Genomic DNA, 16765 nt, shown 5'->3' with positions numbered 1-16765 from the left:
ATCAACAGCCACGGACGTCCACAGACCATGTCTTGTTATGCGAGGAGACACTCTCGGATGAAGATGGAGCTACTCCACCACACCAAGCAGATGATCTTGAGCCCAGCGTTATGCCTAAGACTGCTGACGCTACCAGTCTCTCTGAAATACTGCTGAAGCCAGCTGCACCGCCGTGATTGATACTGGTGGTGATGACATTCACTGTCAGATTGTTGGCGGCAATGTTCACTGCGAGCCATACGTCTCACACACTGATTTTGAGGATGTCTCAGATCAACAACCGTTATACGCTGCACAGTCAGTTAGTCAAGATGAGACTGATAATATGCCCATACTTGAGGATTCACTTGCAGCAGAGTTGCTGTGTCGTCTATTGGCTGAAGAGGACGACATGATACAGTTTGGTCTGTCACCTATGCTTGAAGATACTGCTGCCGTTGAAAGCCCAGTCCCAGGTCCATCAGGCACCGGTAATTGTACTCCACTGAGTGTCTACCCAGATGCCATCGATGATATTGAGAATGATAGTGACTCTTCATACAAGCCATCATCTGACGAGTCGGACTCGGACAGCTCAACAGAACACTCTGAAGACAACGAGTCAGAGGCTTCAACGATATGTCCAGCTAATGTTAGCCCGGAACCCGCTTGTGAACGCAACCGTTCTAAACGTCCAAGGAACAAAACTTAGAAGAAGGAAAGTTGGGAGGCTGTGAAAAAAAAGAAACTAAGAATGGAAGGGAAAGCCTAAACTGGGTCGAAAACCAATGTAGTGACAAGAAAGAACCAAGCAGAGGAGAAACGCTGCCGTGAGCAAGGACCACCTTGTACTTCATCTTTCTGTCTCAAATCAAAATACAGACATTGCCAGGAAATCCTACAAGAGGATAGAACAGCTCTCTTTCAGCAGTTCTGGTCAAACATGGACTGGGGGCAAAGGAAGACGTATGTGGCATCTTTGGTTGATTTTGTACCAACAAAACAGCAAGGGAAACCAGGAACGAGACGAAGAGGCACACTCACATACCACCTACGTATTCGAGGAGACAAAATTCAAGTTTGCAAAGCCATGTTCCAAAATACACTGGACATCGGAGAGTGGTCAGTGCGAAACTGGGTAACAACATCTCACGAAGTGCATGCAATGCTCAAGAGCCCTTCAACAAGGACACAGCACCCCAATACTGCTGCAGCCAAAGAAGACAAGGTTCAAACAGCGAGGAACTTTCTTGAATCCTTGGCCAAACTGCCTTCACATTATTGCCGGAAGCAGTCACAGAAGATGTATCTTGAAACTGTGATTGAGTCAAGAACCAAACTGAACGCACTATTTCAGCAGTATTGTGATGACAACGGAAAACAGCGCGTGTCAAGACAAGTGCTGATCAGGGAAATGAAAGATATGAACATCGCAATTCACAAACCAAAAAAGGATGAATGCAACGTGTGCTGTGCATACAAGTACGGAAACATCCCAGAACATGAGTACCAGGTGCACATTCAACGTAAAGATGAAGCTCGCAAAGAGAAAACAATGGACAAGAGGATTGCTGAAGAGAATGGTGATGTACAAGTTCTCACCATGGATCTGCAGGTCGTCCTGTTGGCTCCACGTATCTATGCAAATGCCAACTACTTCAAGACCAAACTGTGCTGCCACAACTTCACTTTGTACAATATGAGTGACAAAGAGGTTGCATGCTACTTTTGGAATGAGTCTGAGGGAGAAGTCAAAAGCAACAACTTCACATCTTGCATTGTGGACTACCTTGAGTCCACAGTTGATGAGACAACCAACACAATCATAATCTACAGTGACGGCGGTGGGTACCAACACTGCAATGTGACCTTGGGAAACGCACTTCTTCACTTCGCAGTTCGCCAGGGAAAGGTCGTCATCCAAACGTTTCTTGAGAAAGGTCATACCTGGATGGAGGTCGACTCTGTCCACTCAGCTATCGAAAACAAACTGAGGAGAAGGCAGATATTTTGGCCAGCCGAATACGTTGAAGTCATCACGTCTGCAAGAGAAAGTCAACCTTACACAGTTGTCCAGGTGGACCACACATTCTTCAAGGACTTTTCTGATCTCAGATACTACCAAAGCATTCAATCAATCAATCAATCAATCAATCAATCAATGAGTCTTATATCGCGCATATTCCGTGGGTACAGTTCTAGGCGCTCTGCAGTGATGCCGTGTGAGATGAAATTTTATACGGCCAGTAGATTGCAGCCATTTCGGCGCATATTTACCTTTCACGGCCTATTATTCCAAGTCACACGGGTATAGGTAGACAATTATTAACTGTGCCTAAGCAATTTTGCCAGGAAAGACCCTTTTGTCAATCGTGGGATCTTTAACGTGCACACCCAATGTAGTGTACACGGGGGGAGGTTCGGACACCGAAGAGAGTCTGCACACAAAGTTGACTCTGTGAAATAAATTTCCGCCGAACCTGGGATCGAACTCACGCTGACAGCGGCCAACTGAATACAAATCCAGCGCGCTACCAACTGAGCTATATCCCCATTCGGCCAGGGACAGCGTCTGGGGATCCACAAGTGGTTGATATCCGCTGCCTCAAGTACCTGCCTGACGGTACCCTTCACTACAAGCTCCACTATTCTGATGAGTGGCAGCCTTTGCCACAAAGAAGAAGGAGGGCACATGGTGATCCCGGTGTCATCAACCAGCTCTACAGAGCACGGCTGCCAATCAAAGACACAAAGTGGCAGCACCTTCAGCAACTCAAGGAGGTTCTTCCAGCTGACTACCACCACTATTACGACGGCCTACCTCATGGTCGCTAAACTCTTCAAGCACATGAGTTGTGGTACTGCATTACCACTAGGTGTTCAAGAAACGTTCGATGTCTGTTTGCACTAAGATATCTGATGATTTCAATAATTATCCTGTTCAAGAAAATGGCTTTTATTTTGACTTTTACACATTTATGCAAACAAAAAAGTTATTAATTTATCAGCTTCAGTTCACACTTAGTTTTTGTTGATTAAGAACAACGATTACCAGAAGATTCTAAGGATCCTTTAACTCAAGAACGAATATAAATTGGTTCGTATCATCAAGACACAATCAACGGTTATGAGGAAAGATCAAATTTGTTTGTACTACGTTCTGGGGCCATTTTTTTTCATGTTATGTATGTGAACTTTTAACATTCTTTATGATATGGCTACATTACAAAACCTTGTAAGTCTTAAAAAATGGTCGTGTTTTAAAACGAAAAACTCGTATCTTGCAATTTTGTTGAATAATGTGCGTTTTACCTGCTTGAAATTCTATTTGATTATATACAGAACTTTGTTTGTGTTTCTAAATCATGTGGAAAAAAAATTGGATTTTTGTTATTAAAAGTTATTTTTTTATGACGTTTTTTGTGTTTTTCTCGAAACGCTAAAAATCGAGTTACGAGGTTTCAATCGGACAAGGACGATATACATGTTGCAAACAAACATCCCGCCACCCTCCCAATCTTTCATTCATGCTTGCTTCTTGTAGATCTAATTTCTAAAGAATCAGCACAGCAAGTCAGAAACGATTCTCCTGTGATCATCCACTCAAATCAAAACAGTTGAATGCTTAGTGATGGAGTGACTAAACAATTATTTTTAATACAATTATTTTTGGATAAATAGTGTTCTGAATGAAACATATGTTTAAATCTACAGTAACGAGCAGAGGAAAAATAACTATGTACAGCAAGCAGTTCAAACTCTGAGAAAACGGATTCCATACTGTAAACCACAAGACAATAAAGAAATTGTATCCAGTAACTGTAAGCAGAAACTGAGCAACTGAACACTCAAGAAAATGGCAACTTAAAGCGCCTGTGCTCGGCACCTGGCACACAGACCAACGTCGGCATTCCCCATGTCATTCTTTTTTTCCCTCGCCACCTTGACCTTCAAAACTCGAGGCATGTTCCCCCTACACGCGACTACTACAGAAGATAACGGGATGCACTTTCGTCTGCGATCGTACGCTTCCGTGTTCTGCTGCCAGCACCGTCGCGGCAGACTGATTCAGTTTCACTGCTTTCAACCCGACTCCCCGCTTCAGTAGCAGACGACACCATAAGAAAAACACAAACACATACAGTCGATCGTCACGCGTACCAGTTCTGCGCTGCATTAATTATTGCACTCAAAGAACATGCTGCACTTTGGATGAAAATGTCGAAGTTTAAAAAAAAATCAAATTCGAAGCAGACAGAAATTTCCACTGGGACTCAAACGCGGCCGTTTTTCGCGTCCGCAGCGGAAGGGAGGTAACTGCTGGCTGGGCCGATGTAGGGAAGGGAGGGAGGGATGAGTCAGACGATGAGACGCTGGCCTGCTTGCCGGATGGATAGAAAGAGAGAAACAGAGCAGAGATGGAGAGGGATGGGGGAAATGCCGGCGCAGACAACAAGCTAGCTGAGTCAGCCTCGCACAGTAGCAGCCGATTAAAAAAAAAAAAAGATTCAAGCATAAAAACACAGAGAGAGAGAGGGGGGGGGGGGGGGGGAAAGAAAGAGAGAGAGTGATGGGTAAAACACAGAAGCATCATTAGTATACTTTACAACGCGCATTTACGTGCATACTGATACGTGTATACATACAAACAAACAGCAAACCACACAATTTAAGGCACTTTGTGGACCAAAGTACTACTGTAGTTAAAATGTCACAGGATATTTCAGGCCCACCTACTGTCAGCCCAAATCGAGTCACATGATGAATTTATTCCGCAATAACTAAGCGGGCAGCAGTGAAAAACAAAGCAGACAAAATGCGCAAGAGACATGACACACTTTACATCAACTCACTGTTTGCTGTACAGTCTATCGCCACTCCAGGTCAAAGATTCTGACAAAGAGAGCAGCAAATACCTCTACGCTCTTTGATCACGAGTCACTGTTTGGTTTGAAGCTGCTTCGCTGTCAGTTGCACAGCGGAGTTCTAACCTAACGTATTTCAGCGGGTACAACGGGTGCAAATCCAACACTCAGTCACCGACGGAGGGACACACGTCGACACTACTCAACCGACTTTCGCTGATTAAAAAACAAAACAAAAAAACAAGTCGTTTCCTTAACGGACTGATTGAAGAAAATCAAAGAACACACATAGGCTACCTTCATCGGCTGTGAGCACAAAAAAACAGACCCTGGGTTCAAGGGTTGCATCTTTTGCTTAAACGTATGAACAAGGGTTTACGTCCAAACCTTCCTCGCTCGCGACCAAGCCTCAATAAGACAGGATGGTGAAGACACAGTACTACTAGTAGTAGGTTCAACCTGTGAGAGTTGCCAAGGGAACGTTGCTTGATTACCTGTTTCAACAGTTTACACCCCTGCGTGCTAAGTGGTCGCGCCTATTACAACATAATTATCCGGTCAGCACTGAGGTGGGACAATTTCAATTATACCTGGGCCGACAGATGTGCCTTCGTTTTCCCGTTTCCCCCTGGGCGCGACAGTTCAAAGGGGTAGTGATTCCTGTACAGTCTATCGAGACACACGTTGACAAGTCCACAAAGTGAGCTTGAAACGAGACGATTTTGAAGTGGCTCGCTCTCATTTCGACTTTTGATTGATTGCGGAAATGGTTGTGAAAAGAAGAAACGTAACGAGGAAATGAACGTCGTAATATTTATTTGTTGTCTTGAAAGACATGCTACTATCGAGTTAAAAATGACTGACCATGTCACTTTTTTTATATATATAGTTTGATAGCCAACAAAAAGTCACGTTCAAAATGTTCATCTTTCTTTGTTTATTTCCTCATTCGTGCATTTAATGTCTGCTCAACTTCACAACTAAGAACTTCTTCTCCCCGGCAATTATAGGTATACGGGGCTATTGGGCTTTTTCTTGCAACTGACTTGGGGCCAAATGATTGTTCAGCGTGGGTTTCTCTGATGTAAAATAAATAAATGTACCTAGGCCTACAGCTGCAAGATAAGGGTGAACGGGGTAACCGCGACAACATTGAGAACTCCATACCTGTCAGTTACCACTACTCGGTAGTTACAGACACGGCAGTTTGTTGGAACAAACTTTATGTTTGTCAGTTTCTTCTCTTCGGCAACTATAAGTATACGGACTATTAGGCTTTTTCTTGCAACTGCCACTGATTATTTGGCGTAGTTTTCTCTGATTTAAAAATAAATAAATGTACCTACTGCGCGACAGAGCTGAACCGCGATAACATTGACAACCCAACGCTTGTCAGTTTCTTCTCTTCGACAATTAAAGGCATACGGACTATTGTTCGATTTTTTTGCAACTGACTTCGGTCCCAAAGATTGTTCATTGTATTGTAGTTTTCTCTGATGTAAAATAAATTAATGTACGTACTGCGCGCTATAGGTGAACAAATAACCGCGACAATATTGACACACGTTTGTCAGTCTTTTCTCATCACCAGCTATAGGAACGGACTATTAGGCTATTTCTTATAACAGACTTCGATCCCAAAGATCAGTGGTTCAGCGTGGTTTTCCGTGATGTAAAATAAATAAATGTACTTACTGCGCGGTAGAGGTGAACAAGCATCCGCGACAACATTGACAACTCTGGGCTTGACAGTTAGTGAGTAACCCCTACTCTGTAGTCATAGACACAGCCGTTTCTCGCAACTGACTTCGGTTGAAAAGACTGTTCACTGAGGTTCTCTCTGACGTAAAATAAATTAATGTACTTACTGCGCCAGAGGGGCGAACAGGTAGCCACGACAACATCGACAACACTCTTCGCTTGTCAGTTACTACAACTCGGCAGCGGCAGTTGACCGTTCCTTTCTTGCAACTGACTTCAGTTCAAGTAAATTATCAGGGTGTATGTAGTAGTGAAAGCAACGATTGCAAAATTGTAATCACCTATTGCTGTTGATTTTGCGAGAAGAAAAGCGTGAAGTTACAAACATCATTTCCGACTGCCGTGGGCAATAGAACGGTGATAGCCGAGAACGCCTCTCGTTTTATTCATTTAAGCGTTTCAGTTCTCAGGAAATGTTTTCTTTTAAATATCCCACATTTAGCTGATGGAAAGTTCACACACACAGACAGCCTGACAGGGCTCCAAGACATCAAACGTAAGGCGCAGGAAGGGAGAACAATACATCAAAACGCAAAAAAACGCAATGTTATACTATTGATAGAAACGGGGACAGCTGATTTTACAACAGATCGATCAATCGAGTGTTGTGACTGGTTGCAGTACTCGTGAAAACTCGTTAAGTACCCGGAACATTCAAACACGCAGAGCTTTTCAACTTCCACAAGTGGGTGGGTGTAGGCAGGCCACTACACTAAACCCATCGTCATCGATATGGCCAGACACAAGTCAATCACTTTCACCTCTCCACATTTCCAACAAGAAACCTTTAACATCGGGAAATGGGTTCCTAGTGACTCACAGGGGCTTTCATCATACACAATATTTATTAATAATTACCTTGAATTTAAGTTGAAATCGCGGTGACCGATCTCAAGACGGAACTGACGCATAACTGATTTCCGAATTAACCACCTGATCAGATTTCAAAACGAAACAAAACATTTCACTACATGAACCAGAGATCGGTGTGAACATAAAAAGAAAACCCCGGTGTGATGTGTGCAACAATAGCACTTTTGAACCGAACCGAGTAAGTATGCGACCAAAGTCACTGAACGACTCGCATTAAACCAGATACGATCTGCTCGACTGCTTTCTTCAAGTTCAAGCAATGAAAAAAGCAACCAAACGAAAACAATTCCGACAACTGGTTTGTTTGTTTGAGTGCTTCCCTTGAAGTACGAATCGTGTGACACTCGCCAGCAAAACTTGTAATCTTTCCGCAGTATGGATTTCCGCAGTATGGATTTACACAGGTCAAAGACAACGCTGGGTATGATCTTTGAAGTTTCCTGTCCATTTAATTTTATTTTGGGTTATTTCCTTTATCACAAAGAACACTTGTGAACTGCTGTTTTCAGTCATTCCCAAGTTTCCAGACTACTCCCCGACCCCATCCACATGCGTAACGTTTATTCGTACATACGGGTTGGTATATTACTACAGAGGAACTCTCCTTTTAAATGACTATCCCCCTCTTGTAGGAACTTGCCTCTTCGGATTTTCTGTTCAAAACCCCCGTAAATTCACCTCCATTTAATACCCCCTCCTTTTTACATTTAGTCAAGTTTTGACTAAATGTTTTAACATAGAGGGGGAATCGAGACGAGGGTCGTGGTGTGTATGTGTGTGTCTGTGCGTGTGTGTGTGTAGAGCGATTCAGAGTAAACTACTGGACCGATCTTTATGAAATTTTACATGAGAGTTCCTGGGTATGATATCCCCAGACGTTTTTTTCATTTTTTTAATAAATGTCTTTGATGACGTCATATCCGGCTTTTTGTAAAAGTTGAGGCGGCACTGTCACACCCTCATTTTTCAATACAATTGATTGAAATTTTGGCCAAGCAATCTTCGACGAAGGCCGGACTTTGGTATTGCATTTCAGCATAGAGGCTTAAAAATTAATTAATGACTTTGGTCATTAAAAATCTGAAAATTTAAATAACTTTTATTTTTAATACAATGATCCAAAATTACGTTCATCTTATTCTTCATCATTTTCTGAATCCAAAAACATATAAATATGTTATATTCGGATTAAAAACAAGCTCTGAAAATTAAAAATATAAAAATTATGATTAAAATAACATTTCCGAAATCGCTTTAAAAACAATTTCATCTTATTTCTTGTCGGTTCCCGATTCCAAAAACATATAGATATGATATGTTTGGATTAAAAACACGCTCAGAAAGTTAAAATGAAGAGAGGTACAGAAAAGCGTGCTATGCAGCACAGCGCAACCACTACCGCGCTAAGAGGCTCGTTAATTTCACTGCCTTTTGCATGAGCGGCGGACTACGGTCATTGTGAAAAAATGCAGTGCGTTCAGTTTCATTCAGTGAGTTCCACAGCTTGACTAAATGCAGTAATTTCGCCTTACGCGATTTGTTAAGATTGATTTTGTCAGAATATTTGGAGGTTTCAAAAGGAGGATTCTACTTTCTTTAAAAAAAAAGTAATTTACTGCCGATTAAAGATGAGATCTGATTACTTGTTCCAAATTGCGCAAAGGTCTCTTTACTGTAACGAGTCTACGGTCCTTCCATAAACAAAGCCAGCGGAAGGAAGCCCGTAAGAACATCAAATGAAACATTCATCATTAATTTTAAGCAACATGACAGGTACGCCTCGGCCAAGCTCTTCAAAAATGTTTATGTTGTCTACCTGCAAATATCTTTCTCACTCCCCCCCCCCTCTTCTTTTACAACCTTAAAAAAAAGTCTATAAATCAGGAAGGAGTCAAAAAAAGGAGGTAAATTATCAGAGATAATGAACAGAAAACCTGAATAAGCAATGTCTTAAATGTAATGAATAACTGAGCAATTTAGAATCCTAAACTGGAGGGACGCCAATAAAGCAGACGACCCTCTTTTTTTTTCCACAGAAGGGGTGTGGATGAGGTCAGCTTTTGACTCAATTTGAGTCACAAGTAGAAGGAAGTGACGCAAAGTGAACTGTACAATGAACATAACACACAAAGATCTACTTGTCATTACCAAAGTACTAGCATTGAAAGAAGTTCCTGCCTACAAAATTATGTCTTCCAAGAAAACAGATTTATAGTTAGTCTTTTGAAAGTTCTACACATGTCAAGCCTAAGTGCCATATTTACAAATTTGTGGAATAGTTGTCCCCTATTTGCCTAAATCACAAATAGGCACAACACTGCCTATTTCTGAAAAAGACGCAAGGCTAGAACTTGGCCTACATCTACAAGACAGCTTCAAGGATCAGCCAGCTTTCTTTGTTAAAAATGCAACTACATGTATTACAAGTTATGGGATCAGGAGAAGAGACATTTCAGTTTTGCCCACAGAAATATTGTTGCTGACCAAATTCTCCAAAAAAATGTCACAGCAATAAAAAGAATTAAGTCCACTTCAGTGTGCTAGTGTACCGACATTGCTGCCCAACTCTGTGCCTGATGACCCTTTACTGCAGCCAGACCAGATTGTCTCACAAAATGTTGTCGTTTTTATTCTAATTTTTCCCCTCATTTATAAACAGTGATTCAAATTTCATGACTTAGGCAAGTTATTTGACTGTTTAGGATACAGTGCAATTTTGATTTTAGGCATTTCATACGCCTGTTCATGTTCTATGCAAACACACACATGAAATAAATGTGTGAAAGCCTAAATGGAACGGAGACCAAGTCTGAGGGTAGTGGAAGTCCAGGCAAGGATGGAACCCCTAGAATCACTACAGGAACAGCCCTTTTCTATGGACAGGGTATAAAATGGGCATAAAACTGCTTGCATGCACTGCGCAAGTATCTATAGACTCAAATGAGATATAAAACAGCCTGATATAAATTACTAATGGTGACTTAAAACCACAACGTTAAGAAACTAACCAGCTCAAAACCACTTTAAAACACAGATAAAAACTGCTGTGAAAGTGTCATAGTTTTAAAAAAAATTTCTAAATGTCAAACATCAACTTCTCCCTATGAAACATCGTTCCAAGTTGGAACTAAATGGAACAGCTATAAGTATAAAAGAGCAAGAAATTAATCAAAACCAGTGAACGCACTGTGTGATTTATAAACCAACATTACTGTAAATTTGACAAGAGGAACGCAGTCCATAAGTATCCACTCATCACAGAACTGAGATACTAGTCAAACCAAGGCATAATTAAATAGCAGTACTATACTACTAAGTTTTTATTTCATACAAAAAAACAGTCCCATGAAATCAAAGCCAGGGCTAAAAATGTGGACAATTTCTTTTTTACGGTAGCTTCACATAAAAAAAACCACACAAGTATTCCGGACATTTCTGGCAAGCGCAAACACTAGCATCATTTGGTAAAAACAAGAATCTAAACTCTCAATCTTGGCCAGAGACCAAGCAATGCAAAGAATGTAATGAGTTTTAGTGCAGGACAACAGGTCGTAAATGCTATGTACGATCTTTAATACTTTATAATCAGACTGCGGATTGCTTGACTGAGAAAACATAGGGTAGTTAAACTAAATTAGAAAGAAGAACAATAAAACAGAACACTTGGATTAAAGAAAAAGCAACCATAGATTGTTGACCACTTTCATAGATGTGTAATGCAGAAATAGAGAATGGTAAAACACAGCCCACCCAGTTACGTTAACGTCTACCTTCACTGATCTTCGCGAAAATAAATACATCAGAAATCTCTGTTGCACAGTAAAATAATGGGGAAATTGGAAACGAGGAACGTATGCTAACCATGCTCAAGTATTCAGCTTGTTGACCATTGTATAGGTGTTGGGTTTGTACTTTGTAGGTTCCGTCACAGAACCAAATATTCTTTGGCGTCAAGCAACCAAGACAATAAATCGTGAGGAAAGTTATCAAGAACCAAAACAGTTTTACAGTAACAATTAAACTGAATGGAAAATCTTTTGCTGACTTTCTTTTACTAGCACAGAGCTTTTCGATAATAATAATGATTGCTTAAAAGTTAAATACTAAATGCTTGTACTACAGAATTAGTATGTGCTCACCGCACTTTCCACCTACATCTACAGGATACAACAATATGTGACATGTCATCTCAATAACATGTCTGTGCCACAGCAAGGTCATAATGAAGTTACACGACAACTTTGCTATACAGCAGACAACTTTGCTACACAGCAGACAACTTTGCTACACAGTAGACAACTTTGCTACACAGCAGCACCAAGACCAAACATGAAATATTCATATGAAGCTGTGCAAGTTTTATGGCATGAACATGCATTTCAACAAAAGAATGTCATATTGTTTTACAAGGTCCATGAGACATTCATCTATTAATGCGTTTGTCATACAGATCTTGTTTATTTTTTCAAAGATGGAAAACCTAATATAACTTAGACATTTAGTATTACATAACAAACCACTAGAGAGTCTGAGTGTTATTAAACTTATATATTAGATCACACACTAGGAGGCTATTAAGTGATGTAAAAGCGCCTTCAAATTCATGACACCGGACGACTATTACTGTATTACTATTATTAGATCTCTTCAATCTTCTAATCACTGTGATGCATCAACTCACTCCACTACTCACTATAAGACATCAACAATTACAAATCTGACGATGACTCCATGCTATGCTATAACACACGTTTGTTTTCAATGGCTGACACAACTCAGACATGATTCATGTGACACATGATGTACGAAGCATGATCTGGAAAATCATTATGCACAGACGGTGAAATGCAACCTGCAAAGTTCTATACTAGACAGATCAACGACAACCATTACAACACAAGCGTGACAGCGATCGACAAAATCTGTACGATCTCACCTGACGAATTACAGGAATGAATCGCAGTGTTCGTAAAGCAAGACACTTATAGACAGTCAGTCTAGCCTAACATCTGCGCTGTAAGTTATTGTTGACAACCCAGACATCGGACTTTCTTTGTTCACGCAGCAGATCATGAGTCTGTATCGACCGGGAGTCGGTGGTATTTATGAAAGGACTAGTCTACACGCTGACAGAGATCGCTGATACGGAACAGAAGACAAAATGTTCACTTACTTTCTCCCAAACAGCTGATCCGACTTGTGAAGATATCATTTGAGGACTAAGTATTTGTTTAGACGTGACAACAGTCTGCCGTCGGACCTATTTTTAGTGTGACGAGTTTCTTGCTCGCTTCCAGTAAAGGAAATGAACTGCATCTCAAGCGTTTTGAAGATGTTACTAGGCATGAACTCGCCCTACTTTACCCATGACCACTGATCACAATTCGCCGAAGCTGATCACTGGTCAGACGATGAACGGAAAACAAAGAAGTGTCATCCAAATGAACTTAACTAACAAAAGCAGACAGCACAGACTGTGAAAGCTGACCTTCGTACCAGCCAATGAAAACAGCTGAAAGAAATACCGACATCGGGCACTGGCAAGGTGTGCCGACTAAAAAAAATGTGAAAATACCTACAAATCGGGTTGTCAAACCTATATCTTACAGACAATGAGTTCCGCACAGGTCTCTTCTCGGATGCAAATTCTCTCTACCGATCTTTCAGTCACGATTGATAAACATTTCTTTGTTGAGTCACTGTCTACAACAAAGCAAAACAAACGCTCCTATCGGCACATGCTGAAACTGAAGAAACAAAGCGATCGCAGCTTAGAAGGAAAGATCTGACATGAAAAACATGTCAGACTTCATCACCCTACTAACTTTTGATAATAATTACAAGTGCAACACTTGAACTACTCACGTTAGCTTTGTTTCGTTGCAGGGTTGCGTGCAGACATGTGGACTACCGCGCCATTGTTGTAGAGTGTAGCCTCGATATGGTTGTGAATATCTGCGTCTGGTAATTAGGGCGCGAGCGCCATCTAGGGCTAGCTTCCAAGCAGAAATCGTAGTAAGCTTAGCGGTGAGTGCTCCGATGTCAACTTTGCGACTAGTAGTTGGGTTTGTGTCGAAGAGCCCACTTGCTGCAAGTTTTTCTTGACGCGGAAGTGGCCAGGTAGTGGGGGAGACGTGATGTAGGCCCTATCACCACGCGTGACTCATATCTTTCTTTGTCGAAGCAACATCAGCCTTCGCTATCGAAGAGGAGTAATAGTTTGATTGAGAAAACGACGAGGGCAGAGAGACCCTCCAAGGGGGCGGGGCCTATAGCTTCGTTTCAACAAACGGGACAAAGCTCTTGGAAGAGTACCAGACTCTTTAGGGAACCATATACCTGTCAAAGTAACGTATTCACGGGCACCTGCCGCCGCACATACTTCCCCCTTTTCTTTGGAGTCACTTTTCACTGCTCAAACCATAAAGTTAAACAGATTAAAATATGCCGATTAGTGTGACAGTCTGTGCAGTGTCGGGACCACGGTACCTTGGTACCTTTGTTAAAAACTGAGAGTCAAAAACTCAATACTAAGTTCAATCCTATATAGATGCAGAAGGCAAACCGTTCGGTATCTTTGTTTAAAACTGAGTTTTACAACTCGTTAGTTCAGTCAGTCTTGGAAGCCGGTAAGACTGACAAACCGTTCTGGGTCAGCTCGGTACCTTTGTTCAGTTCAAAGTCAGTTTTTATTAAATCAGTTCAGACTGAATAGCCTCATTCAATCGGGAAGCATAAGACAAACCGTTTAGCGTCTAGGCGGTTAGCTGAGCACTTTCGTTTAAAACTGAGTTTTGAAAATGAAAAATGAAATGAAGACAAACCGTTTAGCGTCTAGGCGGTTAGCTGAGCACTTTCGTTTAAAACTGAGTTTTAAAACTCAAAAGTTCAAAATAGAAGCAGAAAAAAACCGCCAGCTCGGTACCTTCAAGTTCTTTGAAGCTGTGCGTCAGTCCAAGTTCAATTTTAGAAGCAGAAGACAAGCTCTTCTAGGTCATTCTTTGGTATCCCAGTTCATAGTATGAAGTCTCGCCAGCAGGCTCACGTCGTGAATTTATACACAATGAATACAATTCTGGCGATTTTATACTTTTGCAGAATGACTGCGCTTTGTGACTGGAGCCGCGATACACCCCCTCCACCACACTCTCCCTCCCCCACCCCCACCCTTCCCCCGTCTTTCGATCTGAACCGTTCTGCTGCTGCAACGACAGTTGCTACGCAGTCGCAGACAGTCGAACTACAGGCACATGATGCTTGGGTGAATGGCAGGGGAAAGTTTAGAAAGATCGGGGGTGGGGGGGGGGGGGGAGGAAGGGTTATCGGTTCCCTAGGTTTCTCGTCGAAAAACACCATGTGTGTGTGTGTGTGTGTGTGTGTGTGTGTGACCTACCAACCAGAGTTGCTGCCATGGACTTAGATGACCGCAGACGCTACGAGGGATTCCGTTCATTTTGTTCTCTCCTGTGCGGGAAAAGAGTTGAAATGTACTGACCCACCTGCATAATATTTTGTGTGTGCTCCAATTTAATGCAGGCATAAACAGCAGTTTTCTTTTCTCGTGCTGATACGAATCGGTATATTCTGTATAATTACCCCCTCCCCCCTCCCCGAAAACTACGCACTGATGATGTCAGTGTCGGCAGTCCTATTCAGTGTTGCGGCAACACTAATGATATCTACAGCAAACAAAACAACGACAGAGACAGAAAGATTGTCTTTGACATTCTACTTGCTTCTCAGTAAAAAAGGATTCGAGCAACAAATAATTCAAGTTGTTTTACTTTTTTTTTTCTTCTTTTGTTCCCATCATTTTAACGTAGCTAGCCCCCCCCCCCCCCCCCCCCCCACCCCTTCTCCACCGGCACAACTCTTTTTTACAAAATCTTCCCAACCAGTCACTACTGACCCTTCAGTCATTGTATCATTGATTTGTAGTCCCTTTTTTGACCCGCTAATTTGCATATTTTAAGTGGAGGCTCAGTCTTGGAAACTAAAAAAAAACCGTGAAACTTTATAAAAAAAAAATAATAAATTAAAAAAATAATAATTTAAATTAGGCGCTGCCAGATACGCTTCAACCGAGAGAAAAATCGACATGATGTAAAACACTGAGAGTTTTGTACAAACAACGTAAACAAGAGCAAATAACGTAAACAAGAGTGTAACTGAGCTGTAAAAAAAACATTAAAACAATTCTCAGCTCCCTCCACCGCCATCCTGCATTTGTCTACATAGTTTACCGTTTGTATGGCGTATCATCCGTTACTTTTAAGGTGTGTAGTAAACAGAGAAAGGAAACATAATGGAATCGGTCCCCAATAGCCAAATAAGTTGAAAGGACGTTTAAAAAAAACAACTAAAAACAACAAATCCAAAAACAAAGAGGCTGCCAACGTTTCAAAATTCACAATAAAAAAACAAGAAAGGTAAGTTGTCGGAACGTTTGTAATTGACAAAACAATACATTCACAGATATTAGTTAAACAGATAAGTTTTTGTTATTGTTTGTCTGTGCACTTAAAAGACCGTTGGGTCGATATATTTGTGAATGTATTGTTTTGTCAATAACAAACTAAAAACAACGACAAGAAGAACCAACCAGCCGGCCCGATTGTGTCCCCAATACATACAATAGGTTAGGGGAATGATATGTGAAGACGTTAAATGCACTAAACAGTTAGTCAGTCAGGCAAACTCCCCCGAAAGCGGCGTATGTCTGCCTAAATGGTGGGGTACAAACTGGCATACATGTAATAGCCGGGGGAGTTTCAGCCCATGAACGAAGAAGAAGAAGAAAAAGTCAGGTAAACATTCTCAAGAAACAAGCCAGCACATGCACAAGCAACAGCATTTACAGTAATCCACAGCACCTGAAAGTTATAGCACGGCGTGTGTGAACAAAGGTTCAATGTTGACAATCCAACGCATCGGATTGAGCCTGAAACGGCCAGATTACGGTGACGCAAGCTTATAGCGTTGAGCAAACGGAGCTTCCGTAATAACGACTTTCCAACTCTTGGGCTCTCCACAGACTGAGTGATAAGCAGATTATGAAGCCGCATACACCCAATCAAACGGTTATCACGTGTGACTGACTTATCATCGTAATCCAGTGACGATAAGATCCGTGACATGCATTTACTTCATTTTTCGTCAAGTTTATCTCGCGTATTGCATGGTCTCGTGCTGTTTTTGTGGGATGAATTATCTTTTTCAGGACAAAGGCAAACTGAACTGATACGATGATTTAAGGCTGGTTCTCTCATTTAGCCACACAAGACAAG

The 16765-nt window shown here is 41.5% G+C and overlaps 1 protein-coding gene across 1 annotated transcript in view; it reads right to left on the bottom strand.

The window, feature by feature from the left end:
• LOC138968566 (B-box type zinc finger protein ncl-1-like) overlaps positions 1–13096 on the bottom strand; it is a 31571-nt gene extending 18475 nt beyond the window's left edge. Inside the window, exon 1 of the mRNA XM_070341141.1 lies at positions 12652–13096. Coding sequence (XP_070197242.1) covers positions 12652–12690 — 39 coding nt within the window. The 5' untranslated portion in view covers positions 12691–13096. The remainder of the gene's footprint in view (positions 1–12651) is intronic.
• Between the last annotated feature and the right edge of the window lie 3669 nt (positions 13097–16765).

Source organism: Littorina saxatilis, linkage group LG6, assembly GCF_037325665.1.
Source record: "Littorina saxatilis isolate snail1 linkage group LG6, US_GU_Lsax_2.0, whole genome shotgun sequence".
In the NCBI taxonomy this organism is placed as follows: domain Eukaryota; kingdom Metazoa; phylum Mollusca; class Gastropoda; order Littorinimorpha; family Littorinidae; genus Littorina; species Littorina saxatilis.
The sequence above is the reverse complement of the archived record's forward strand: the minus strand, read 5'-3'. Positions and strand labels throughout refer to the sequence as shown.